The sequence below is a fragment of the Helicoverpa armigera genome, chromosome 1 (genome assembly GCF_030705265.1).
Source record: "Helicoverpa armigera isolate CAAS_96S chromosome 1, ASM3070526v1, whole genome shotgun sequence".
NCBI classification, from domain to species: domain Eukaryota; kingdom Metazoa; phylum Arthropoda; class Insecta; order Lepidoptera; family Noctuidae; genus Helicoverpa; species Helicoverpa armigera.
Genome location: NC_087120.1, coordinates 18,194,035 through 18,221,725, shown reverse-complemented (window position 1 = coordinate 18,221,725; position 27,691 = coordinate 18,194,035). Strand labels below are relative to the sequence as shown.

The following is a 27,691-nucleotide window of genomic DNA, read 5'->3' as shown; positions in this document are numbered from 1 at the left end:
TACTAATTTAAATATTTTTTCCGCAACGGTGTCGTTTTTGCAGTCATGATGGATTGCGAACCGTTTTATCTAAATAAAATATTGAATGCGACTGAGGCAAGCTTTATACCGTCGGCTTTTCAAAATGCAAGTGAAATTGACTGAACATACGTGCACAGTCCGCCTGCGGGAGTATCGGCAAAAAGGTTTATACCCCTGATGCGAATAGGATTTGCGAAAGCCTGGTTGGTGACGAGTCTATATAAAAATATTGTTATAAACGTTCAGGGTGTCATATATCCCGGCTTTATATTCAGCATGAAAATTCATCAATGTTAAATCGCAATAAAATGATTACTTCGAACAATAACTGGTACATGTTATACAGTGTATATTTTAGAGTACTCAGTGTGTTTATGAGGCGTAAATATCATAAATAGTTTCTGACCGCGTAGTGTTTCGATGGAAAGTGAGGTAATAAAACCACGTAGCAAGGAAAACGGTAATTTTTTCCGGAGTTTTGATGGAACATTTTTAGGCAAAAGGTGCTTATGGTCATTATTGTAAGTAGGGCACGCCATAACCTTAAGCACTGTGTTTTTATAGTAGCATCTAGTGCTAGATAACTAGGTTAGGCAGAATAAATATCGTTGGCGAGTGAGGACACTGCGAGTTGGGAGTAAGCTCTCGGCAAACAGTGACAAACACAATCTGTGTGCTGTGGGTGACGGAACCCTCGGACTAGCCTCGGCACCCGAACCTCGTTACCCCTCAGATGTTTGATGCGAGCGTTTAAATGTAAGCGCTTGCATGCACTCTAATGTTTGCATTCGATCCAATTTCCTACAAAAGGTTAACTTTACATATCTACAGATTAAATGCAAGCATTCCGAGCGAACGTTTTCTACGTACGTACAAGTTTTTCATAAATTGAAAACATTGTGGGCGTCTTCTCAATGCAATCTTATTCTTCGTTTATTTATATAAATGATAGATGCAGTGTGTGGGCGTTCCTGCGATCATATTTCTATCTTTGTAAAATGTATTTATAAAAGTGCCATTTGAATACGCATTACTGCTTCAATAAATAAGGTATCATTTCTGAGTCTCAATTTAGAACCTGAGTATTTCTATTTAGTATTATTGGAGTACAAATTGCAGTAATTACGAATGAATAGACGAGTTCGTAGTACATAGGAGCTTAGCGATCGCCAGCTGCGTCGGTTGGATGCCGTATCGGCGAATGTGAAAAGGCCCTGTAGCATAGCCGTTGCCCCGGGTTACGGAGCTCAAACTGATAAGTGGATCGTTGAACTAATACCGAGATTATGACGTAATTTTGTAATATGCGCAAATGCTTACAGCTATAATGATAATGGCAGAACTGTACTACATTAACAGACGTTATTGTGCCAAATAAAGTGATGTATCTAAAGGCAAACCAAAACATGACAGATGTCAAAAGTTGGTTTAGGTTAAAATAAAACTGATCTGTTGTTGATTAATATTTATGGTGTGCCATTGACAAACAGATATAAAGCCGGGGTATATTGAAAAGTGGAGGAAAAGAATAACGGCAGCCATCGGAGCGGGACTATTACAATAGCTTCCCTCTCAGGGCCGGCCCAAAGGAAGGAACAGAAAGATTCCCTTGTCTTTGAAAACAACTCGCTGATTCCCGGCTGCAGATACATAACTACTCGTAATAAGTTCCTTTGAGACAGGATAGTTTTGCCCGTTATACGTCTTTATTAACAAGTAACAGAAATGTTCAACTAGTTTTCGCAATTGTGTTAAAATTCAAAATTCATATTTGAGAATAGCTCGAACAATAAACAGTTTTGCTGGCTGTTTATTACTTGTACGTAACAGTCAAATATTGCATGTTTGTTAAGACGTTCAATCTCCAGTTGTACGCTACAAAAAGTTGGTTGAAACTTGAATAGACTTGGTGGAAGTCAATCCGACTGTCATCCCGTCATTGTTTCTTTGTAAAGTTTCAGCAGCAGAGATTAAACTCACAAACTCATACATTGTAATTCATAATTTTACTTCAATTCTTGTTATGTTTGAATTCGGAGAGTATTTACAGGAAAACCACAACTTGAAACGACAAACTTACACCGTTTCATGAAGCAAGCCGAAAATGAGGCCCACACATTGATACATGGTCTTTATTTCCCAAACGTGTTAAAATTAATTAATTACATAAACATATTTATGCGAACAAAATCTCCCCCAGAGAAGCTTTTACAAGCCTTTTCCCTAGTCACCCTATACCGGCATAAGTGGGTCGTATGATCGTTGGTCGCATGTAATCTAATCACCCCGCGTAACAGCGTTAGTTTTCCTCATAATTTTGTTACCATACATAAATGTATTCTTTACTACTTTAGATAATAAAAAGGCGATTTAATTTTGAACAAGGAAAAGCTGCAGTTACAATGTATAAATAAATTTGTTGCTTGCACTGAAAAAATACTTTTGGTGACAGAAATGCTGAGATATTTTAATGAACGAAATTTTAATGCTTGCGGCAGATGATGATATAATATTCGGAAAATAGTTAATTCAAAAAGGTATGGTAATAAAACATAAATGCAATTAATGAAATATCTCTTATTTTGCTACAGGGGACTTTCGGGATTCTAAGAATTGTACATATTCTCAGAAGGTTTGATGTTAGTTGGTATCATTCAAAACATCGATTTGTCATAGTTGTTAGATTAGGTATCGCAAAAACCAGCTTAATTAATTTAATGCAAAAGTATTATAGTTTAAGGGGTATAAAACAGTACTTTTTTGGTTGGACTGTGCCATTTCTGAGAAACAGCAATACAAGTTGTAAAAAAGATAATTAATGATGCAGATTGCTATTTATTTGGCTTCCTTATTTGTCAACAAAAAGTTAAAAAAAAAACTTTATTGCTTTTGAATAAATAATAAAGATATGTGTATTTTTTATTATATTTATTGTCCTTTTGGTAACCTTTCCTATCCAAACTGTTAAAATTCCTGTTTGATACAAATGTGTCTATTTTCCTTGGGTATTTCAGAGATAAAAATGCAGAAATATTAAAAAATAATGATAACTGGTCTCAATCTGACCACAAATTATTTATAAAGGGAGGCAAGCCAGGCAAGTGGAATATTTAGAAGTTATCCAGGCTTTTTGTACACTGAGTTGTGGGCTTAAAATGAAGAAAAAATCATTTGAATGCAGGTTTAACCCAGTTCTCAAATACAGGGCATTCCATTCATTTTTATAATTAAATTTATTTGTATGGCAACCATAATAAAATGTTGGGCAAGCAAAGGCTGAATAGACTGGTGAATCCTTTACTTCAATCAAATAAAAAGATTGTGAAAAAACTAGGTGGAATGTAAACAGCCTTTTTAATGAGGTTCTAGTTTATAGAAAGAAAAGGATTATTTTTGGTATGTTGAAGTTGGTCTTTTGTATTTACTATAATAAAAAATCATTGGGTTGAACAGGCTATGTTAACAAGTGGTACCTATAGAATAGTTTTTTAGGTATATAAAAATTATTTCCATATGATGTAAGCTAAATAATAATGTGCAGATAAATTATGGCCCTCATTTTTAACGGGTCAACAGACTCTTTCTGAATGTATCTTTAAGAAATAGAGTGGACAAAGCTGAGCATTTGTATCTCAATTTGGATGCAAATAATGCTGCACATGATACCATACAGGAAATAAACCAATTGCATTAAATTAGCTCACGGCTCTCAAAGATGTTCTTTGTAAGAGTGGGCACTAGGATCAAGAGTTAAATTGACAATGTACATAGGATTTCAAGTCACAATCTATATATTTAATGAAAATGGCAATATCAACATTAATTTTAAGGTGGACTAGTGAATTAATCACCAGTTCAAGATATAAATTACAATCAGAAAAATGTATCCATAATTAGGGTATCATAATGTAATGTGTTGCTGGGAAGTTTATTGCACCACTTCTTCTTCTCAACATACACATAGGAAGCTGTGAAGGGTGGGTGTTTTGGGGTTGTATCATGTAATTTTGATGTTTAAAAAGTGCTGTTTTGGCCTATTTTGGATATGCTATGCTATCAGGAAATATTTAAAATAGCATAAAACTGTGTGGCAAGTTACTTAAGTGTTATAAGTAAAAAGACGATGGAAAATAGAGCATAGAGTAAGTAGGTACTCATTGTGTTCATAAAAAATAAATGTATGCCGAAATATAAATGAGTTCATATTAGATTTAATGGTTGAAGTATTTAAATATGATACAAGATATTTCTCTATAATCACAAGTCATCTCACAGACTGATACATAATGTTTCCTGATTACAGTTGTAATGAAAGATAATTGTTCCACCTTTTGTTCAATTTATAACTGATGTCGCATTTACATAACAATTGTATGACCGCCTCAATTAGAGGCTCCATTGAAAACGTTGTCACAGAGACATTCGTTACAAGTTAATTTTAATAGCTTCTTATTTTATCATTGTTATGTCTAATTAAAGTTTTATTGTATGAAGACTGTATTTTTTTGTATTGTTATAGGTAGAAGATTATGTCTGCTTAAAAATTATAATAATTATCTTGCAGTCCTGACTTTTGAAGCTTATAAATGACCCTAAGTTGAGTGAGGGAAAATATACATCACAACAAACAGTTTTGGCATATCAAAAGGGTTTATCAATAAAATCTAGATTTAAAGAAAACAATGAAAAACACTCACCTGTAAAGAAGCCAGCATTCTGCCCACAGCCATCACACCTCCTCGATGCACCTTCTTCATCATCATAACTTAAAGTCCATAACACACTTAAAAACTAAATAACAAACATTCCTAAATGCTAACTAAACCGTTTATAATCAAACATGTTTAAATCCTAATACAATTAGATAACAATATAGCAATATTACAATATAATGATAGAATATTAAAACGTTTGTTGTATACCTATTCTGTCCCTAGCAGATTGTTATCAAAAACCTGACTTGACAAAACTGCACCAAGTATTATTTATAAGTACAAGCGATAGGCTGAAAGTCGCGAGACAAACGACAAACTGTAACACGTAAACAAAAGATCGTTTTACTAAAAACAAACGACTGGACGGCCCAGCGATAAGACATGAAACTCCTAACTTATTTTCAAATTAGAATATTATCTTGGTAGTGTACCTACATTGCGTAAAATTCACATTTCACTCTTAATACTCGTCTAGCACACTATAGTCGATTGCAATAGTCTTATCCTAGATACATGTCTTTTTATTAAAATTCAGAATTGACAAGTTTATCAAATATCTCCCACTGCATTTTGTACAACTCTACGCCATATTTGCAAAGTAGGTGACAGGGTTGCCGTATTTCAGAAAAAAACTACTATATTCTTTTAAACAAATTATTTTCGCTGAGATGGATTTTTCCGGGAATAATAAAGATACATGTAAAAATTCCCAAACACCTATGACAACCACTTCCAAATTATAATATTTCCTGCTCAATTTGTCAAACCAATTTTTAATTTAGATCGTTGGCGTCGGACTATTTACCTTATCGTGCAGATTATGAAATTCAAGCGAAGATTTTAATAAAATTATCAGTGCGAAAATGGGACCACTTCGTTGTTTCAGTCATTGGTATTCTGAAAAAAAAATAACTATGCTGGTTTTAATACAAAATAACCTTATTAGTCACTCAGTTCTTTGATCTAAATACCGAATGAAATATAAGATTTAGTTCAAAGTGTTCTTTTAGATAACTTTGAAGTAAATCTTATATTTCTTCACAAAATGTTAGTAGCAAACCAATAGTTTGAAACCACGCGATTTTTTAATAATTTAACTGTTCATTCAAAAAATAAAAATTGACATTTCAGTGCCGCATTCAGATTGAAATTGGTATTATCTGAAATATTTACAATTTAGAAGTGAATCTGTACACTGGCAACTCACTTAAAATAGCTGTCACCACAAAGTGTTGGGTAGATTTTACTAAGGTGAAAATCGACTAAGTTTAACAATCTTGAAATCGATTACTACTTATTCAAAAATTCTCAATATTATTTTTAGTGAAATACAATGAAATAGTTCTGATTTAAAACAAAACAGTTTCATATTTTTTGACTCTGCATTCATTTCACAAGTCTTTCTGCAAGATCATTACTTATTTATTTAATTGATGCACTACAATATAAAATAGTTTTAGTATTAGTAAAATTCGTGAAAATTGACAAATCATAAATATACCTAAATATTTAAGTCTGCAGTCAAAATCATCAGTTTTTATAAAAAAAAAAAACTATAAAGAAATAAAAAAACCTACAGAACCTTTAACAAAATAAGAATAATATATTTACCCTGAGATCTGCAATATGTGGTGTGGGTCCTCGATAAGTATTTAAGATAAATTACAAATCATTATTTTGCAGTGAAATATTTTTTTATGTACATTTGAAAGTATCTATATAGAAATCTGACTTCAAGATAATTATGAAGGTTCAATTTAAAATATACAAAATACATCACAATGATTGAATCACAGATGTGACTTTAGTCGATTAGTATTAATATTATATCCAAACTTTTTTTATTGTTTAAAGAAGTTTTGTGTAGATTGACGTGATAAAATGTTTAACACACTGTCATTATTTGTGTTGGGCTGTTGGGCTCTAATACTGTGAAGTTGTATGTTACGCTTGCACATTGTTAGTTTTTTTATTTATTTTTAGTTTTAAACAGTTTGTTTAGCCTTTTACATAGTTTCGCCGACGACATCATGGGTGAGTCTTGTTCACAAAACAGCCAGTTTATGTTATTATTACAACTTTTGACTTCAAAATACTTATGTACTGGTTTGGTGTTTTTTTTCCAGAGTCTGCCACTGTATTCGAAGATCGTAAAAATCTAAATGATTTCTTAGAAGAAGCAGAACTTCAGCAGTATTATGAATTGTTTAGGTAAATATAAACAAGTTTATGCGTTCGTTTTGTTTATAAAACCTTCGAGTACTTTGCGTGTTGTTAAAATATAATCAAGTGGCTTGCTTACCTTTCACTGAGTCCGTATAGAGTTTCGGTCGTAGTTTTCGGCTGTTTAAGGTTACCTGCCTTTGCGAGTGTTTAGCTCATATTTTTTTTTATGCTGAGCCATTAAAAAGTTTTTATTTTGCATTGCTCTATGTAATGTTCAGAAGCGAATTTAATGTAACCACCAATTTCTTAAATTAAACTGCCAATTCTTGGATACTGCTATTTGTGGTTGACTAACTACTGCAGATCCACTGAGTAGCTTTATGACATAAAACCACTCAAGTTTTAACTGAAACTTACAGAATCTAAGCTCTCAAACATGATTACCAGCTGGCCAGTAACACTATGTAGAGAACTTATAAAATACAGCATTCAAATCTTTTTTTCCAGAGATATATTAAAAGTAACAAAAGTATCACAACTTAAGTTTGTATTAACTGAAGATTTAGTTCAAATTGGCTTATCAAGACCGGAACAGAGGCGCTACAAGAAGATCTACTCAAAATATTTTCCCAACCCCTACATATCAAAAATACGAAAAATGCTTAAACCTAACAAAAAAAGTGATCAGGTAAGTACTTATGTAATACACAAACATTGATATATTTCTACATAGAAGTAGTATTAGTTTCTGCCTACTGTTCATTTTGATGAATGCACATGAAGCTTGGTCAGCCAAACTGAAATGTATAGATTACATGTTATGTTTTTTGATAACAATTTTAAAACACTTTATTTTGATTTAAATACATTACTGTGTAGTATATATAAATGAAATCTTTATCAGTCTTTTCAATTGTAACACTAATGGAAACAGGCTTCACATCAAAGGAGGAATAAGCATTTTTAGGCATGTTAAGCTTAGGTTTCCTCAAAATGTTTTCTTCCAACTTTATTGAGTCATTGGTGCCCAATGATATTTTTAGCAAGTACACAAATTACTCAATGTAATAGGTACATAATTCATGCACGAAGTTAATAGAGTTTATCAGCTCATAATGCTCATTTACACACATTTCAGAACATACACGGCCATTCATCAATACAGTTAGAAGCCCAACCATTCTTCGAGAACAACGTCAAAGTGCCTACAAAACATATAATTTCTATAGAAGATATTACTATAAACAAGGAGCTTGGTATGGGACAGTTTGGCGTGGTACAACAAGGTACATGGACCACGGGAAATCAAAGAGTAAGAACCAAATAATATTTTCACATGTTTAATGCATTACGTACAGTGTTTGCAAAAAGTGCACGGCTATTTGCATGTATTGCAATTGCTATCAGTCGCGACCATCATATGACATTCATGTATTCATGTAGGGTCCTGAGTGGATCGTTCCTGTCATTTTTATCAATGCAAATATTCTACAAGGTCATTTTGAGGTCAGGGCTTAGACAGCGGCGTATATGCACTAGAGTGCATTAAGTGGAAGTGCAATTATTTTACGAATGTATTGAAAATTGTAGTCATGGTTGTATTAAAATGGCATTTAAAAGTTTGACTTTGAAAAGAAAATGGAAGGCGAAAACATACTATGCCAATCAAAAATGAAATTGGGATAAAGGCAGGCAGATAATAATCATGTATTAACATGGTTTAACTGCTTCGTCTAGCTGTCTCGGGTTCGATTCCCGAGTCGGCCCAAAATCGCTTTGTGGGTTTTAAAGACTTTCACGATGCAGTCCGGAGCCTGGAAGTACAAAATACACCCGTGCATCGGAAAGCGCGTAAATGTTGGTCCTGCGCCTGATCTCTCTCGGCTCGTGTCGGATTGCCGTCCCATCGGGCGCAGAGAGTGAAGTAATAGTGAGTCCACCTGTGTCTGCGCAAATGCTTGTGCACTATCGTATGTCCTGCGCAGTTGGCTTATCTCCTTACATGAGAACAGCAGCTGTAACCGATAATCGGCTAGGAGGACATCATTAACATGGTTTATTCTAAAATTCCAGCTGCAAGTAGCAATAAAGTGCCTAGGTCATGAGCGAATGACGTCAAATTCGACAGAGTTCTTGAAGGAGGCTGCTGTGATGCACAGTATAGAGCACCCGAATATTGTGCGTTTGTATGGCGTCGTGTTACATATGGACTCCTTAATGCTGGTAAGTTTACATAGACAATCACTTTTTTATTGTCTAGGAAGGATCCTCGTCTCAACCCTAGACTTAGATTACTTTTAAACATATACAGTAAGTACAGTTTTATGTATTAGTGTCTTAAATGAGAATTTTGAATTTGAAATTACCATCAATTTCAGTATTAAAATGTTCGAAAAATTAAAAGATACACAGTATCTTTCGGTTTAACCTGCACCTCATAAGACAATATCTAGCACCTAGTCAAGAAATAATTCTTATATATTTCTGTTAAAACGTTTTATTAAGGGCTGATTTTTCAATCATTAGTTAACTTCTATCTGAGGAATAAATATGGCGGTTTGACATATTTTCCATACTAAAGCTGTCAAAACGTTAAAAATATTCCTCAGATAGAAGTTATCTGGCGATTGAAAAATCAGCCCTAAAACACTTTCTACTTCTGGATGAGGCTGGTATTTCCTATAATAAACTCATGGGTCACAGTCTCTTTTAATTAAAGTTAATGTCCATATCATAAGTTTTCGACTTGTGTAACGTAATACTGTATACATCCAGAGAATGTTACTTACACACTTAAAATAACACTTATAGAATTGCTAGCTTCTGCCAGCGGTTTCACCCGCATCCCGTGGGAACTTCTGGACGAACCCGGTTAAAAAAGATATAAATAGCTTTCCTCAATAAATGGGCAAGATTCCTAACACTGAAGGAATTTTTCAAATCGGACCAGCAGGTCCCGAGATTAGCTCATTTAAGCATATTCATATCATTTATTTGCGTTCCATTCCATAAGTTTGCCTTCAGCTTTTTAATATTAGCATACGTAGATAAGTAAGGAGTTCTTCAATGTGTTCCAGGTGACCGAGCTAGCACCTCTCCGGTCGTTGTTAGAGTGTCTTCGTGAGGTGTCTCTGCGGCAAAACTTCCCGGTGCCCAACCTCTGCGAGTTTGCGGAACAAATCTGTGATGGCATGACTTATCTAGAAAGCAAAAGACTGATACATAGGTAAGCTCCGCGACCCGAGATAACTGCTTCCCTTAGCCGGATGGTGACAAAAACTATGCTATGTCCAAACTGTCCTACAAATAGTGTATCTTAGACCAGCCGTTCCCAAATGGGGTTCCGCGGAACCCTGGTGTTCCGTGACAGGCCCTCAGGGGTTCCGTGGAAAATTCAAGATTTTCGGTAAATCGTTTCACTTTTGACAATATTAAATTATTATTCATTTTCAATTAAATTGTTTTAAATATTGCATTCCAAAACATCCATTCCATTTAGGCACCATGTAGGTGGGTACCACTCGGGAGAGTAAGTCTCGTACTTTCGCGACAAGTGGCGGGGGAAGGCCACGGCAGCAGATAATTTAATTCCGTTTTTTACAAATTGTAGACTTAATACCTCCAGATCTTCGGCAATCGGCAAAAGTAGGTAGCGAGTCGGCCAAAAATCACCGCATTCTTTGGGCTTATTTCATCGCCAGGATTATACGTTTTCATACATTTGACAAGACGTGAAATGACACGGCATACGAGTATTTCCAGTGGCTATTTTACCATGAATCAAAGTGTGACATTATTTCCAATTTTTGCACCTCCGCGAATCCGAAAATTTCGCGCTCGCTTCGCTCGCGACTCCATGTTGTGATGCTTTTATGTTCGTTTAATTGCTCAAATATCCAACACTGAAAAAATTTCGCGCTCTGCCGTCGAGGTTTCCTTTGATATTTATTTTTTATTCCTCTGGTTCAGAAAAAGCAATAGCGCTTTCTTCGCTAGCTGCTTATTCATTTGCATTTGCTTTTTTGTGTGGATATTGTACTTTTTGAGACCTTATTAATTTACAGTGGTTTTGTTTATTTTGTGTAGGTACTTAAACTAAAAAAAAATTCGCGCTCGCTTCGCTCGCGATACCGGCTACCACTGAATGTCTTTCAATGCTAGCGGGTGCTTGGAACTTCTTCTTTTAGTTAAAAAAAAATCACGCTCGCTCGGCTCGCACCTGTACAAACCCAATCTATTTCTTTTTGCGTTTACTTTGTCAGTCTTCAAACTGAAAACTATTCACATAATACACAAAGTCAAGGACGGCTAGATTGTTTTCTGGCCCGTGTGGCAGATAGCCATGCTACGCCTGAGTATACTGAATATGTCTCTAACCATATATATAACCATTTGGTGCGCTACCACGCGCCACGAGCCGTACCTAAGTGTATTTACGTCTTTAGTTTACTTCTTACTTAAGCTAAGGTTCCGTCGAAAAATGGTGAAACGAAAAGGGTTCCGAAGCCAAAAGAATTCGGGAACCGCTGTCTTAGACGACTTTCTTATATAGAAAAAAGATGTATAAAGAAAAAAGATGTCGTGTACAAACAGTTTATTGAGAAAAAGTAGTATCATAATTGCATAGTTTTTGATTTGTTGGATATTTTTTGGATTTCCCTCCACCCTAAATAGTACTTTTAGTGTATTACCATATGTTAGATTGGCGAGTGCATAATTTAGTTGTTTTGTCGATCAGTATAGATAAATAAATTTCTTTAGGTATGTACATTTGTACTTGGTGCATACAATAGATCACACTGCGCTTTGAACCTTAGTATTCCTATGAAAGATTTAGTTGTTTTGTAGATCAGTAGGTATAGATAAATGCATTTCTGTAATGTTGCATACAATAGAATATTCCTTAGTGTTCCTTTTTGTAACACTAATGTTGTTTTTCAAAACATAGTTGATCCAAACAATGTTTGAGATAAGTTTCAAAATGTGCATAAATATAACACAAAGGGATTGAAATGTAGAATGCACTAGGTGCATCTGTAGATGATCTTGATAAGCCAATACTTCTTTGTAAATAAGCTTGAAAAGTATTTACGAGATTTTCACAATGATATGAAATATTTTACATAGTAATAGTATTAGTTGTTATAAATACTCAGCTACTTTGTAAATAGACACTGTAATACATTTAGTCAATTTTAAACAAGACCTGTGTGGTCTTTTTTGTGATGAGAAATCATCAGATGACCCCTCGTACTGTGGGTCCAGTGGGATGGAGTATCAGGCTCTTGCTGAGTAAAACCCACCATGTTCCTTCTGGAGCCTACAAGAGCAGCGCCCATCACACAAATAATACAGCAACCCTGGTAGCAAGACATATGGTCTGACCTATAATTCAGCCTTAGCCTTTTGAATTTGATATGCCATCAATTCTGGCAACATAAAGCATTATTTTTGTATAGTTAAATTACATTTATATTATGTTCCGATTGTATTTTGTTGTAATTTCCAGGGACCTAGCAGCAAGGAATATTTTAGTATTTAGCAAGGATAGAGTGAAAATATCTGATTTCGGTCTGTCCCGCGCTTTGGGCGTCGGAAAAGATTATTATCAAACGAATTACAATGTGAACCTGAAGCTACCTGTGGCATGGTAAGTTTAAAGCAAATAAATAAAACTATAAGGAAAGAGTTGATCCCCGCAATTCTACCCGCGGCCCGAGGTGACTACATCCTACACCTGGATAAAAAGTAGGCTACGTAATCCATATTCTTTGTAAGGCTCTATCCTGTGTATCTAGGCGTCTACCAAATACCATTTAAATTCATTATAAGGTTCAGAATCTTTGGCCTTAAACAGCGACAGACGGATTAGAGTAGATAAATATGAAAATATTTGAAAAACCGGTATCTTAAACACCATGCTATTTAGGAATTGCCATTCAATTAATATAAATAAACAAAACAAAAATAAAACAGAATCCAAACTGTACTGTGTGTAAACAATAGAAAATTACACAAAAACAATAGAAAAATAATGTTAAAAATGCATATTAACATTCTAGTTCTATTAACAATACTCCCAAAGACATTATGATAATAATTCTATTCTCCTATGTACCTACCACTTATGTAAGGTAGTATAATCACTCAAATTAGTTTAATGTGAGCAAATCAATGTCATAATACTGCCAGTTAGAATGTCATATAAACAACAGTTTTATCAACTCACCCTGTATACAGCAGTCATTATAATATAAAATCAAGTTGATGACTTTATAATAAGCTCCAAGTACATATTATATTACTATATTTATAATCCAGACTAGCCTCCTCCCGCTGCTTCGCCCGCGTTGAGTTCGGTTATATCGCGATAGCAGTATTTTTCCACTAATTAATGGATGTCATCTCTAATAGTACTATAAATCAGCGTTCGTTCGTGGCTTCGCTTGCGTAGAGTTCTGTTATATTGGGTTTCAAAGAGAACTCTTCAAAAGTCCGGGATAAAAACTATACTATGTTCTTTCTCAAGGTCAACTCTATCTCTGTACCTACCAAATTTTACTAAAATTGGTTCAGTGGTTTAGACGTGAAAGCGTAACAGACAGATAGACAGACAGACAGAGTTACTTTCGCATTTATAATTATTAGTAGTAGGGATAGTATTAATATAACAATTGCAGTAATTTCCGTATGAAATAAAGGAAGTGTCATAAAATATGATTATTAAATTATGTATCAAGTAATTGCTGCGTCTTCCTTATCTCCTTTATATTGTTAACAAACTATGATTAGTGTCAGTATTTTTATTATGACGCTTTATACTGCAATCTGAAGAAGTTACTCCTGCAAATGATTTTACTGGCTTCCGCCCACGGTTTCATCCGTGACTCGATGGAAATAAACATTTGTAGCCTAAAATGTTATTGTGATATGTAAGCTACATATAATATAGCCACTTCTCATCAAATCCATCCTGCAGTTTTAACGTTAAAGAGAAATAAACATACACACCAACATGCTCCCCTATAAACTTTCGCCTTTTTTTATAATACTTGCTGTTTTCCACATTTTTGCTTACATCCCGTGGGAACTACTACCCGGACCCGGATAAAATATAGCCTATGTTACTCGCGGGGATAGTGTAACTTCCCAACAGTGAAACAGTTTTTCAAATCCGTCTACTGATTTCGGTTACAAACAAACAAAAATCGTTTTTATAATATACTAGCTTTTGCCCGCGATTTCGTTCGCGTGGAATAGTGCAGTGGAGCATGGGCATCCGGCAGATTTTTGGTTTGAACAATAGATGGCGCTGTATTTCCGGAATAAATTGTATTTTTATTTTTTAGTAATAAAAACTGTCCTATGTCCTTCTCCTGGCTCTAAACTACCTCCATACCAGTTTTCAGCTAAATCGGTTCAGCCGTTCTTGAGTTATAAGTGGAGTAACTAACACGACTTTCTTTTATATATATAGATGGATTATAGATTGATAATATTATAATATACTGCCCTCTTTCCTGTGATTTTTGAAAGTAATATTGTTAACCTAAATTTTTCAGGTGTGCACCAGAATGTATACTATTTCTCCGGTTTACATCAGCAAGTGATGTCTGGGCGTTCGGCGTCTGTCTATGGGAGATGTTCACGTATGGCTTCCAACCCTGGGCGGCGTTCTCTGGACAGCAGATCTTAGAAGCCATTGATGCTCCTAACTTTCAGGTACTTTTGTTTGTTATTTTGGCTTAATAGAGTGGTTGGGGAATTATTATGAAAATGATGAGAGGCAAGGACGCTTATTATATCTTCGGCAGTGGTTATGGGTAGTCACAGGCTAGAAAGTCTGACTACTGGTATTACAAACATTCTTATAAGGCTAGCTCGGGGTACTTGGTATTCTTTGCTGCATTTGGTGAGATATGTAGCCGATGCAATAAAAAGTTGGGTTGTAGGTACATTATAAAATGTGTGTACATCATAAAAGGAACTGCTTGCGTTTCAACCTCGTCATGAACCCGGATAAATAGTAGCCTATAACCTTCCTCGATAAATGGGCTATCTACTACTGTAAGAATTTTTCAAATCGGACCAGTAGTTCCTGAGATTAGCGCCTTCAAGCAAACAAACAAACTCTAGCTTTATAATATTGGTAAAGATGTTCCTTGGCAGAGGTATAGCTTGAAGCTTTCCAACAGTGAAAGAATTCTTCAAATCGGTTGAGTAGTTTCAGAACCTATGGTGCAAACAAACAAACAAAATGATTTCTCTTTAGGGTTCCGTACCCAAAGGGTAAAACGGGACCCTATTATTTTCCGCTCCTTTGTCCGTCCGTCTGTCACCAAGCTGTATCTCATGAACCGTGATAGTTGGAGAGTTGAAATTTTCACAGATGATGTATTTCTGTTGCCGCTATAACAATAAATACTGAAAACAAGAATAAAATAAATATTTTGGGGGGCTCCCATACAACAAACGTGATTTTTTTGCTCATTTTTACTCTGGTGCCCTTCGTGCGCATTCCGACTCGTACTTAGCCGGTTTTTATTTTTATATGTTTTTGTAATTAAATCTATTCTATGTCCTTTCTCAAGTTCCAAACTATGTCTGTATCAAATTTCACACAAATCGGTTCAGTAGTTTAGGCGTGAAGAAAAGACAGACAGAAAGACTAATTACACTATACTATATTATTACTAATTTTAATTTAATCTTATCTAACAATATATTCTAAACTTTTCAGAGACTGGAGCGACCGGAATGTTGTCCCGAAGCCTACTACACTACAATGCTGGAGTGTTGGGCTCATGACTTCAACAATAGACCCAAGTTTAAGGATTTGGCTCCAAAGTTACGCAGCATAAGACCTGAACAGGTATGACATGTTTATATTGTTTTTTAAACTAGTGATCTGTCTCGGATTTGTATGGGATAGTAGTATTTCCTCACTAATTAATGGATGTTATCCCTACAAATATATAAACTAGTTTCTGCCCGCGGGTTCGCTAGCGTATAGTTTGGTTATATCGAGTTTTAAAGAGAACTTTTCAAAAGTCTGGGATAAAAACTATTCTATGTTCTTTCTTAAGGTTTTCTCTATCGTGTCAAAATTAAAATCAGTTTAGTGGTTTAGACGTGAAAGAGTAACAGACAGATAGACAGAGTTATTTGTGTATTTATAATATTAGTAGGGATGCGAGGATAGTTTTTATCTTGGAATTTTAAGAGTTGTTTTGGAAACGCGATATAATTCTATATAACTCATGTGGGCGAAGCTGCGGGCGGAAGTTAGTTATACATGTCGGAGCGATATCAGGATGGCACTATTGTTCGATATCAGCTAGGGTAATAGAGTAAAGAGATAACTCAAAAAACTTAAAAACGTTTATTCAAATTAGTCAGAACAAAAGACAGCCCCCAAAACGTCCGCCCTTCACCACTTCCTATGTGTTTTAGCTGGGGAGAAGAAGTGGCGGAACAAACTTCCCAGCAACACATGTCTGTCTGTTAGGTTCGAAGAACCATTACAATACAAAAAACATAAGACACTACAATTAGTTTAGGTACTACAACGCTAGGCAATAACACTAAGTACACTACACGTAACGAAAGGCAGTAACGCGACAACTCCACGAAGACTCGACGAAGCCTCGACCAAGGCTGAGCTCCGCGGACGCCACGCCGACCGCCACGACTCTGCCAAGCGCGCCAAAATGTTGTTTCACCGGAAACGCCACCAGAGGGCGCGCTTGCGTGACGTTTAGTGTCCGTACTAATTTAAAAGTACCTACTAGTTTACTTGATACAAAATTATTAAAATTTAGCTTTTTTAATGTATACAACTAAATCTTACAAAACTTTTACATTGCAAAGATTTTTAATTATCCAAGAATGATTATCGTAAAGACACATGTTGAGCATCACTTATAGCTAGGCTATTTATAGAAACCATTGGATACTGTTTGAGTTTATTTCAAAGAAAACACGGAAATGCAAACGAAACAATTATACAGTTAAACAAAAACTATAAACGTTACAAAACTAATTATTTTATTAGAAACACACTTGCACAGCATCATGATCTAGACTTATTTGTCAATAGATTTGTATAAAAAATGTTAAATAAAATCTAACCATCTTCAAACTTGAATAAATTAGTTTCCTATATATACTGTTCATTAATTTTCAACTACTAGCATATAATGCATAACAAGGGAAGGAATGATACCAGAGATGCCATAAAGAAGATCTGGAAAGTCAATGTAACGTAAGTCTCACTAAACCTCAAGAATGGCTGGACCGCTTTATCTTATCATATTTTATTTTTAAAATCTTTGTAATGGTTCTAGGAAAAGTTTGAATGGTACGAAATTGGTTGGTTCAGCTCGTATTACATATAAATAGACAATATAGTGATCAAATAAAGTGTTATTTCGTTAACTTATCAATTATTTATGTATTTAACATGAAAAATAGGTAGGTCCCTTATAAGTAAGATAACCTGCTTTACAAGGTCAAAAATGTATGAAAGTGTTTTCATCTTTACAGGTGGAAGCGACGGTAAACTTTCAGAAGCCAGAAGACGCCAGAAGAAACACCTTCCTCGAATACAAAGCTGGACAAATCATTACAGTATTAGGAAAAGAGTAAGTTTATTATTCAGACTTTGTTATAAATGTTTACTTGTACTTTCTAAGTATATCTAAGACACCAATGACTGTGTTTCGAATGGCTCGTCAAACTGTAGGTCCCGGCTGTCATTAAACATCCTTGGCAGTCGTTTCGGGTAGTCAGAAGCCAGTAAGTCTGACACCAGTCTAATCAAGGGGTATTGGGTTGCCCGGGTAACTGGGTTGAGGAGGTCAGGCAGGGCAGTCGCTCCTTGTAAAGCACTGGTACTCAGCTACATCCGGTTAGACTGGAAGCCAACCCCAACATAGTTGGGAAAAAGGCTTGGAGGATGATGTTTAGTTGTAAGTCTCTCACTTTGTTTTATTTTCTTTTGTTGTGTTACATGCTCTTGCGATTTATCATTCCTCTGCTCTTATTGCCAATTTATTATTTGTTTTTGGTGCAGTATACCCTTTTATTTCATACAATACTCTTTCCAGCCTTATTGTCTTTCACTCAGTCCATCCACCAGTTTCTCTGGTCGTCTTTGGTCCACATTCATGCTCAGTACCTTCCTCAAAACAATTTCTCCATATAGCGTAGCCATAGTATAGCATATAATATAACCGATTCCTATCTTTTGCGTTTGTGTAATAAATTAAATGTAAAGTAGAGAGAGAGAATAGAATACCAAAATCTATATTTGTCCATTAATTTAATAGAGAGGAAACATCTGTTTGTTCGTTTGTTTGTACACTAAAAGCTACGAAACTACTGGACCGATCTGAAACATTATTTCACTGTTGGGAAGCTAGACGATCCCCGAGTAACATACTCTATTTTATTTATCCAACCACGTGAAACAGTTCCTAAAAGACACGGTCGAAACCACTGAAAACAGCTAGTGATTAATACTATCATATCAGACAGAATGATAAATTATAACACAAGTTTCATCTATTAAAATCTGATTTATTCACAAAATGTCTACTGATGATGTTCATATAATTTATGTTTTATAGCTTGGCAATTGTTCATAGTTTTTGCTAGCGATAGTAAAAGCAAAATAAATATAGCATAAAAGCGAATTATTACATATAGCATTTGCCCAGCTACAGGCGACGTTTTTTTTTATTGTTTCGTTTGCCTAGTTTGCTGTATACCTAATTATTTGACTAAAATATTCTACTACATGTAGTCTGCCCAGCCTTTTCCCAACTATGTTAGGGTCGGCTTCCAGTGCAACTAGATACAGTTGAGTACCAGTATTTTACCAGTTACCCAGGCAAGACTTGCCCTTGCAAGACTGTAGGAATGTACTGTAGAAATATACTGCTATGTAGATTAGTGTTTATTGATCTTCAAGAGTATCTAAGCTGAGCCCATTTGTAAACAATCACAAAATGGAGTGCTAGTTATTATTTCTATACAATGTTTTATCTGCTACAGTCATTTCAAAATTGGTTATTAAAAGCATTCACAATGTCTGGCCTCCTGTATTAAATTACACAAAAAGTATATTACAAACACAGTTTTTAAGCCCTATACAATGTGCTGAGCTCTATACTCAAAAGATGGTAGTGAATAAGTTTTTTTTTTCAATCACACAGTCATTTGTTCGCTTGCACAAAGAGTGCATACAAAATAAAACATTTGCCATATCGTGTTCCAAAGTACATGCCCATATTATTGGTACAAATATTTACTGCTTGACCCTTTGCAAAATGCATCTGTAGTTTTTTTTTATCCTGACTATAATACATAGGTTATCCAGACATCAAAGGAACAAACCCCTTTGGATGTTGCTATTATACTACATATCGGGTGTGTCGTTCAGCCATATTAAATGAAATGCGTTAATACTGGAATGAATTTTATCCAGTGCGCAAACTTTGTCAACTTATAGTTAAAAAATCAAAATTATTTTTTAGTGTTTTATGTTCTGTTAACGATTCTGGACCACCAGTTTTTTTTTTGCGTACTGCTTAAAATTCATCCCTGTATACTGGCTAATATAATATACCCACTAACATACAACATATAACTTCGCACAATGTACGTGACGGCAAACGACATACGTCTATAATAGGCTAGTTTCCTAAAAAATAATAATTAGTCCGTCTTGTAGATTGTCCAAAATTAAGCGATACGTATTTTTTCTTTTTTAAATTGGATCAGAACTTGTTAAGATATAGCGTGTTAAAGTTGAGTGTGACGTCACAAGTTGCTACAATTTTCAGGACACTGTGACGTAAAAGGCCCCCACTCCTAATTTTTGAAGTGTATTATCTTTGTCATTTTATGTTTAATTAAAAAAAGAAAAAATACGTATCCAATATTTTTTGATTATCTAAAAAGCGGACTAAATATTATTTCATTATTTCGACCATGGAAACTACCCTATTACGTGATCCTTACTTCGATGTAGGCTAATCGTATGTCGATTAACACAAAGAAAAATACAAAGTAAATAGGATAAAAATGTGCGATAATTAGAACGCCATATAAAAGTCAGTCAATACAAACAACCGAAATTCTCCCTTAAAAACTGACAGCTGTCAACTGATCAAAACATTCGATACTTCTAACTTTATCTCTGCTTTACACATGATGTTGTAAATTATAAAAATGACTTCTGTGGTTAATCCACTGAATGGATTAGGTAATTTTTTGTACAATTCGCCATAGAATATCATAAAGTATATGCGATAGGATATAATGTGATTGTAAACCCACCCTGTATATTCACAACGGTCAGTCTGCCAAATAATTACATGTTCTGTGGTTCTTTTGTATTTTCCCCCTTACTTAATCCAGTCTGTACTGAACAGCTTTCATTAAATCCCCTAGTTTTTGAACCTAGATTGACATCTGTCGTTTGCACAGCGGGATTTCAAGGTTACTTTGCATGCGAGGGGTCTGCGACTGTTGCAGAAATGCTGGCGTTTTGCAAATGGCTCTTTTAAGCTTCAGTTTGGCTCTGACAGTCGGCGTGTAAAGTTCTTACTTGAGTATCTGTAGTTGAAGTAGCCAACTGCGGGTTTCCATAACTGATCCATCCGTTGGTGTCGGTTAGATATTGAAATTTGTATAATACTTATGTAAAATTTTAATCCCTAATCGATAAACAACGCATGGGTCGGATATCGACGTCCTTAGTGAACGGTTAAAGCGGAATATTTATATATTGTTGTCATTTTATGTCGAATGTAACTTGTCGAGTCTGAAGGTACTTAGATGTTTAGTGGTGTAAATAAAATTCCTAAGTGAAAACAGCACTGTTAAACGTCTAATTTCAGATACGCACACTTATGTAATGTGCGTCGATACTAGGAAATATGGATACTGTCTGCAAGCGATGGCATAAACTAAGAAAGTATAGTGTATTTTTACAAGAAAATTGCCTTAAAAACTAGCTATGTTCGTGTACATAAATAATATTTACCTTCTAATACATTTCAGAAACATGACAAAATCTCCACTTTGGTATGGCGTTCTCCCCGGCGGTGCCTGCGGTATGCTGGACCCTTCACACACGAAGCCTTATGTCCCACCCGAGGTAAGTTTCGCAATATTTAGCTTTATGTATGTGTGTAATCACTGTTTTTAATCACTTTATCTCTCTGGCATCACCTTTTCCGTTGCGTTATATGTTTTTCAATGCTAACTAGTTTCTTACCCGTTGTTTTCTATAGCAAGCTACTAGAATCAATCGTATTTATATTTTTGGATATTCATAAATGTTCGTCTTGCGTCCTAAATAAAATGATTTTAAGTTTGAATTAAAACATACATTCCTAGCATTGAAAAACATCATATTTTTGTCAACATTTCGTTTATCAATATCATCCACAACCACATCACGGGAACCATTTGTGTTAAGCCGTTCGATTAACAAACCAACCAACGCTTGCATCCATCAGAGAAGTGTATGTTACGGGTCGCTCTCTCCGCATCCCGTCCGGCAATCCGCGCGGTCGATCCGCTCGACGCTGCTGAGGAGCGATGTTAAACGACACACTTTTACTGGCAAGCGGTCGATACAGCGGTGTATGATATCGAGCCCGCAAGGAGACGTGAAGCATACAGGACATGTGGGCCTAGATGGGGCCTACTTCGGAGATATATCGTTCCTGGATCCTGCCGGATGCGTAAGTACTGGACTTTGGCGCGAGTTTTGGTATTATTGTTAAAATATTTGGCTGTTTGGTTGATTTTTCTTTAAGTTCTGTGGTGTAAAGCGAATGTATTGATGTAATCGTTTGATCAAATCTATTAAAACTATACATATAGCAGTTTGTACGGTACGATGGTTAAAGCCCAGTTCCAAAGCTGGTACTTTTTTACGAACACGTTTTAGTGTTATAGTCAATTTTAATGATCAACATAACATATTTGAAATTAGTTTCCTACAAGCGAATTTTGCACACTTTTATTACAAAATGCTATGCCCACAGAAACACACATAATTAACCTTATTTTATTATTTTCTTTTCGCTAAATTTTTGATAATGCCAATCTCGCGCCAAGGGATATAGAATGGTCCGCTAACCCTGCGTGGAACCACACATTTTCATTACCTACCCAATAATCTATGAATATTTCACACCATTAACTTTAATACATTTTACAATTGGTGTTGGATATTTTTACCTTATGCGTCCTAAGTGAGCGATATGGACGAGAACGCAAAGCTACGCGAAGCGAAGAAAACAAACAGTCGATTGCTGAAAGCTATCCGCCTTTTGGTGGTAATGACAGCAACGCAGTTTTCACAAACTAACGTGACTGTTAACGAACACTGTATAATGAAATATTTGTCCTAATAGTTAATTTGAATTTCCTTTAATGAGGCCTACGTGACGTTGCACGGTGCAGCGTACATCTGTCATTTCGCTAAGCATTGCTTCGCGTTCGCGTCCGTTCTTTGCCCACACAGGACATACCCTTACAGATTTTACACCAGCGAGTTTCCTACCTTCGTTCCTTGGACAGAACCCACAGCATACTGGCTATGTTCACGCTGCAATTGAGTGCAATTTTGCAGAGTGAATCTAGCCTATATGCTGTCGGTTACAGCGCCTTCGACACATTGCCCTGGTAAACACAAACTTAAGTATAATTATGAAAACACAAGTTTCATTCCACGCAGGTATTATACGATCTGTTCTACATTTTTACATTTTATGCTTTTCATTACCCGACACATTCTTACATTATGTCGATTTTATTTTCTGCTTTTGTGTCATTTGGTGAATGGAAACTAACTAGATTGATGAATTTTTGATGTTAGCGTATTATTTTCTTTTTATGATATTATACCTACTTAGGTAGGTACTCTATAAGAAAACTTTAGTGATATTGTACTTTATTTGCCACTAGGTTCCACCAGCATTCTGATGGAACTACTTCCCGACAATCTATGTATTTAGGTTGTAGACTATCTATGTACCAAACATTCAAATTGGTTCAGTAGTTTTGAAAACCACCATAGAGACAGAGATACTAATATTTAACAATGTAGTTTCTTTACAGTATTTACCTCTTTTTTATACTACAAAGCCTTAGGAATCTTATGTTAGGAATCTATGTATTTTTGTAGAATGTTAACTGTTTCCTAAGAAACCTGTGAAAACCATATATTTTAACCCATGAGCTAATAAGGGTTACGTTACACACGAAACCGCGGAAAACAGCCAGCCCGATAACACAGCATTATTTATTCTTCTTCACAAGTTTACAGATACAAAACATACAAAATAAGCCTACCAAAATCCCTCTAATTTATTTAATTTTATTTATAACTTAAAGGGACAACACCAACTTCTGAGTAAAAATGAACAAAATACAATAAAATAATATATTCCTTACTCATCCACAGCCGCCCCGTCAGATAGTGACTCCATACAAACCTTCGGAAGACCTGGAACAGATGCCGCTGATCAACCCGAACTCGCCGTCACACCTGACGGGAGCTTCGGGGACCACACCCTACCCTATGCTGGCTTCTCATCAGCCGGATAGGCCTGACTGCGATGAAGTGGATTTGGCTTGTGAGTTTACCGTTTTTGAATAACTGTCTAGCCTTTTTCATAATAGCCGAGTCTGGGTTAGTCTCGACCTGTCTATAAAGAAGCAAGAATTTAACTTAATCACGAATCAATCTTTGACAGATTGGTTTTGATTCAACAAGGAACCCAAACGTCTCGTTAGTTCTAGTAACTGACCAAGCCTACCGTACGTTTCTTGATCTACAAGAAGACGTATTAGCTACATACCTTCCCCGTGGCATCTCCGCTATCTTTCCTTCTCTCGTGTTTCCACTAGAGTTGTGTTATGCAGGTGCATGCTGCCAAAATGTAATAGCTAAGCCGCTTCCACTGGCGGAACGAGCAAGATATACTATGAAGATGCTTGAGTTACGCGATATATCGATAGTCGGGAGGCGGCGCCACTCGCGACAATAACAAACATACCATTCCATATAAATAGCTTAGTAGAATCCGTTTCCTCCGGAGCTGTACTATTGCCCCAATAATTATAATTCTTGGATATTAAACGTATTTACAGCAACGTAGCATATCACATCTAGAAAAGCACCTTTCCACGAGTATGATACCTATTTCTAACATAATTTAATTGTTTGCTCTGTTAACAGGTGATAAAACAAGAAGTTTGCGAAAGAATAGCCTGAGGACATTGTCAGAGCCGACTACCAGTAAAAGTATTCTTAGTAAGGTAAAACTGACCTATTTATATTTATTTAACATATTTTTACATGCCCATTACATTAACAATGCCTTTGGGAACGCATTTGCACTTTTGGAACCAAGCTCTTATGACGAAAGATCTAGCGACTGTAAGTCCTGAAAGTAGGCAAACAAGAAACGAAGTTTTGTCGCACTAATGTGGGAGTTCGAGTTTTGCGATTTGCCAATCCATCTTTGTCGTGATCCTAGTTTCTTTTGAGTTTGAGAAAAAGACAATGTCTTTTTAGTAGGTGGAAAATTAATCAAATGGTCCTCTTAGTAAAATTGAGCGGTAGCGGGATCGTGAAACTTTTACTGACTAAAACTCACCACAGGTCCACGATAACTCTTTCAAACAATTCCCTAACCAGTAGATTTAAAAGCGGCCTCATGTCTAAAAACAGCTTATATTTCAAAAAATACATTTTAATCTGTACATCTTAAAATACATCTTAAATTCTGTTATAAACTAATATATAAATCCTACTTAGGTGAGGAGTGCAACTCTTGGCAGATCCCACAAGGGCGACAACGGCACCATGCCCAAGACTGATGAAGTTCACGAGTACCACGAGATTTCCGATACCGATACGGTAATTTTCAAATTTTATGATTTTTTCTATAGTACATGCATGCTTTTACGTGTTAGAATAGAAAGTATTATTTTTTTATTTGCAGAAATACGAATTCTCTGTGACACTGCACTGCTGACATTTTTGTCGCATGTAATAAGTCTATGAACTATTCCTAACATGACATTGGCAAAATCATAGTAAATGTTATAAGAAAATTTCTGAAGTTTGCTTTTATGATTCAAATACTTATGTTAAAGATATTCTTATCATCAGGAAAATATCTGTGGCCACTCTTTTCTCTTCAATCCCCCTTCTATTTACATATTTTTGGTAGACAATGTTGTTGTTTATCGTTTAGGCTAGAGAAATTGGAGAAATAGCCCTGTAGGACTTATTTTCTTAAATGTTGCATTGTTAAGAAGTTTTGTTTTGCCTCGTTCAGTTGTAATTTAGTTGTCTTTCCTTCCTATGCAGTAATTATGTGTTTCCTGTGTTTGCTAAAGATATTTTTTCCTTTTTTTCTCGTAGGAGTAGGTATGTCTTACATTTCATTTTTAGCGGTTATTTCATATTGATGTGATTATTTTGCGCTTTTATGTCCTCGCATTCTCGAAAAATGCATTCTATATTTCGGATATTAAGGTATGTATTTTTATAATCATCCATTTTATTAATTTTGCATTGCTTTTTGTGAAATGTGGTCCGTTTGATATTATTTCATTGCAAGAAAGACAGTAGTAGAATTGACTTTATAAATGGTGTTGTTTTTTCGTTGTTGTAGTAAAAAAAGGATAGTAAATTAAGTGACTGCTTTATTTTCTCTGCAGTTCACGCTATTGGCCATCAAGAAGAGTATACGAAATAGAGAGAAGATGAAGAATGTAAAATACGGTTGATTTAATTGTCTTCTGTACTTAAATAGTTGTCAATATCTTTGAAATAAAAAAAAAGTCTCATCTACGTTTGTTTTAGTAATATTTATTTCGTTATTTTTGGTTTTCCCATTACATTATATCGAAAAGAGGTCTTCAGTATATAAACTGCACTCAGAAGATATCGTTTTACAGACAATCATTACTTTTACATTCATCAGAACGAAAAAAACCAACAGCACTTGTTGATTTGTTTGCATACATCTCCACATGTCCGTATCTGTCATGTTACATACTGAATTTCTGCCTTATTCACGTCCAAAGGTCATAGGTTAACGAAATTATAAAACAATAAACATAAACAAACGAAAATCAACTACATTTTTGGGAGAAATAGTTAGTTTTTACGTAGTTATATTCAAATAAAGCGCGCCGGGTGCAAGGTTACTCCCACAGGTTAGCACTTAATCAATGCAGGTCCGGCCGCCGGCTCGTTTACGAGCCATCCGTCAAACTATCGCGCGGGTTAATTTCTACTATTACTCAACAACCCCCCGAAAGCTTTAAACTGTAAGTTTAATTTTTATAGGCATTTTAAAAACATAAAATAATATCGATTCGATTTTTGGCGAAAATTAATCGGACTGTATATTACGTTTTACGGACATACTGTACATTAAAATTGTGTTTTTGGTTAAATTATTAATGCAACTTAAATATAATACACAATTAATAACAAATACATTATCTTTTATCTATTTAACGCATTAAATAAAATAATATTTTTAAATAATCGAATTCAGGAATCGATTTGTTTGATGTTGTTTTGATAATCGAAGTGCGTCTCAAATCAATCCTGGCACTACAAAATCAAATTTTAAATTTAATTCATACGATTTTCACTATCCTTAACAGATTTACCCCTAAAATTAACCGCTAAACAGTCAGATTTCCAAAAAAATGTTGCAAAATACCACCTGTAACGCGTAACAGTTGTTTGTCTGGGTCATCCCTAGTGTTTGTGCAACACTGAAATGTAGTTTCAATGTCAGCGCGTGTCTACCGCGCATGCATGTAGAAGGGTTGGCTAGACAAGCGCCAGTTGGAAGCTGGACTCGGAAGCCGATGCACTTATCGCCTCGGCACCGCCACTAACCAACTGTCTCCACTGCTGATTTAGTGATTCATCACTGAATTAATAGTGTCTCTCTAATTCTTTGGCTTCAGCTGAGCCTTATCTCGCTGGCCAAGCTTATTATCGATACGGACGATTTATCCCCAAACTTTTCTAAACTTGAATAAAAGTGTTGCGCTAGTTTTGTGCCCTTGAACTCAGGATCATCAGTACTGATCCAGTACTGGGTCCCAAGTGTTCCCAAGGAACAAAAACTGAACTTTTGCGCGCCTTTTCTTCGAGTGAGTGTTAAATTCAGTGTTTAACGAACTTTTGAAGTTTCTCCGCGGGCTGTAACTTGCGGTAAGTATGTAGATTAAGATTTTTTTTCCAGATTTCTTCCTGAATTGTTTCCTGAATTCCTACCCTGTTATATTTATTGCTTGAGATTTTTTTGTATAATAAAGGTTCTTGAAAAAATAAATATCCAAAAAATATCCTTGACATACCCTCCCCTTTTCCCACTTTTCCCTAAATTTTGCAGCTTTCTGGAGTTTCTAAATAATATTTTTGAATATATAGTTTCTTTAATACTCAACCGGGGTAGCTGGCGTTCGTCGAGGAGGTCTTATTTCAGCAGCGGACGGCAGTTGGCCGACATGATGATGATGATGATGTATACCGAGCCGCCATCTTGTCTTTGTCTTTATATGAATTGTATGTCTTTCAATACTTCGTAACACAAAATATTGAAAGACAAAAAGGTCATGGTGGGTAAGGGGAACCTACCTCTCAAGCACGAGAGCGTGGGTTCGATTCCAGATTAGAGAAGTACCAATGCAACTTTTATAAGTTGTATGTACTTTCTCAG

At 35.4% G+C, this 27,691-nt stretch overlaps 3 protein-coding genes across 9 annotated transcripts in view; 1 reads left to right on the top strand and 2 right to left on the bottom strand.

Moving 5' to 3' along the window:
- Positions 1–4,878, bottom strand: part of LOC110372444 (neuronal calcium sensor 2) — an 84,717-nt gene extending 79,839 nt beyond the window's left edge. The window contains exon 1 of the mRNA XM_021329167.3: positions 4,719–4,878. The gene's annotated coding sequence lies outside the window, so the exon portion shown is untranslated. The remainder of the gene's footprint in view (positions 1–4,718) is intronic.
- The window catches only part of LOC110372443 (neurocalcin homolog), a 98,260-nt gene extending 92,909 nt beyond the window's left edge, over positions 1–5,351 (bottom strand). For 2 of the 4 annotated variants that reach the window (XM_064036682.1, XM_021329164.3), the window contains exon 1: positions 5,168–5,351. The gene's annotated coding sequence lies outside the window, so the exon portion shown is untranslated. The remainder of the gene's footprint in view (positions 1–5,167) is intronic. The other 2 variants (XM_021329161.3, XM_021329159.3) reach the window with 1 other exon arrangement.
- Positions 5,352–6,571: 1,220 nt separating this feature from the next.
- LOC110372463 (activated Cdc42 kinase-like) overlaps positions 6,572–27,691 on the top strand; it is a 50,124-nt gene continuing 29,004 nt past the window's right edge. Inside the window, exons 1-15 of one of the 4 annotated variants that reach the window (XM_064036654.1) lie at positions 6,572–6,770; positions 6,863–6,947; positions 7,410–7,590; positions 8,041–8,214; positions 8,976–9,125; positions 9,980–10,128; positions 12,412–12,552; positions 14,465–14,624; positions 15,643–15,774; positions 17,448–17,545; positions 20,973–21,069; positions 21,434–21,661; positions 23,392–23,563; positions 24,169–24,248; positions 24,751–24,852. In XM_064036654.1, coding sequence (XP_063892724.1) covers positions 6,767–6,770; positions 6,863–6,947; positions 7,410–7,590; positions 8,041–8,214; positions 8,976–9,125; positions 9,980–10,128; positions 12,412–12,552; positions 14,465–14,624; positions 15,643–15,774; positions 17,448–17,545; positions 20,973–21,069; positions 21,434–21,661; positions 23,392–23,563; positions 24,169–24,248; positions 24,751–24,852 — 1,953 coding nt within the window. In that variant the 5' untranslated portion in view covers positions 6,572–6,766. The remainder of the gene's footprint in view (positions 6,771–6,862; positions 6,948–7,409; positions 7,591–8,040; positions 8,215–8,975; positions 9,126–9,979; positions 10,129–12,411; positions 12,553–14,464; positions 14,625–15,642; positions 15,775–17,447; positions 17,546–20,972; positions 21,070–21,433; positions 21,662–23,391; positions 23,564–24,168; positions 24,249–24,750; positions 24,853–27,691) is intronic. The other 3 variants (XR_010276890.1, XM_064036655.1, XM_064036662.1) reach the window with 3 other exon arrangements.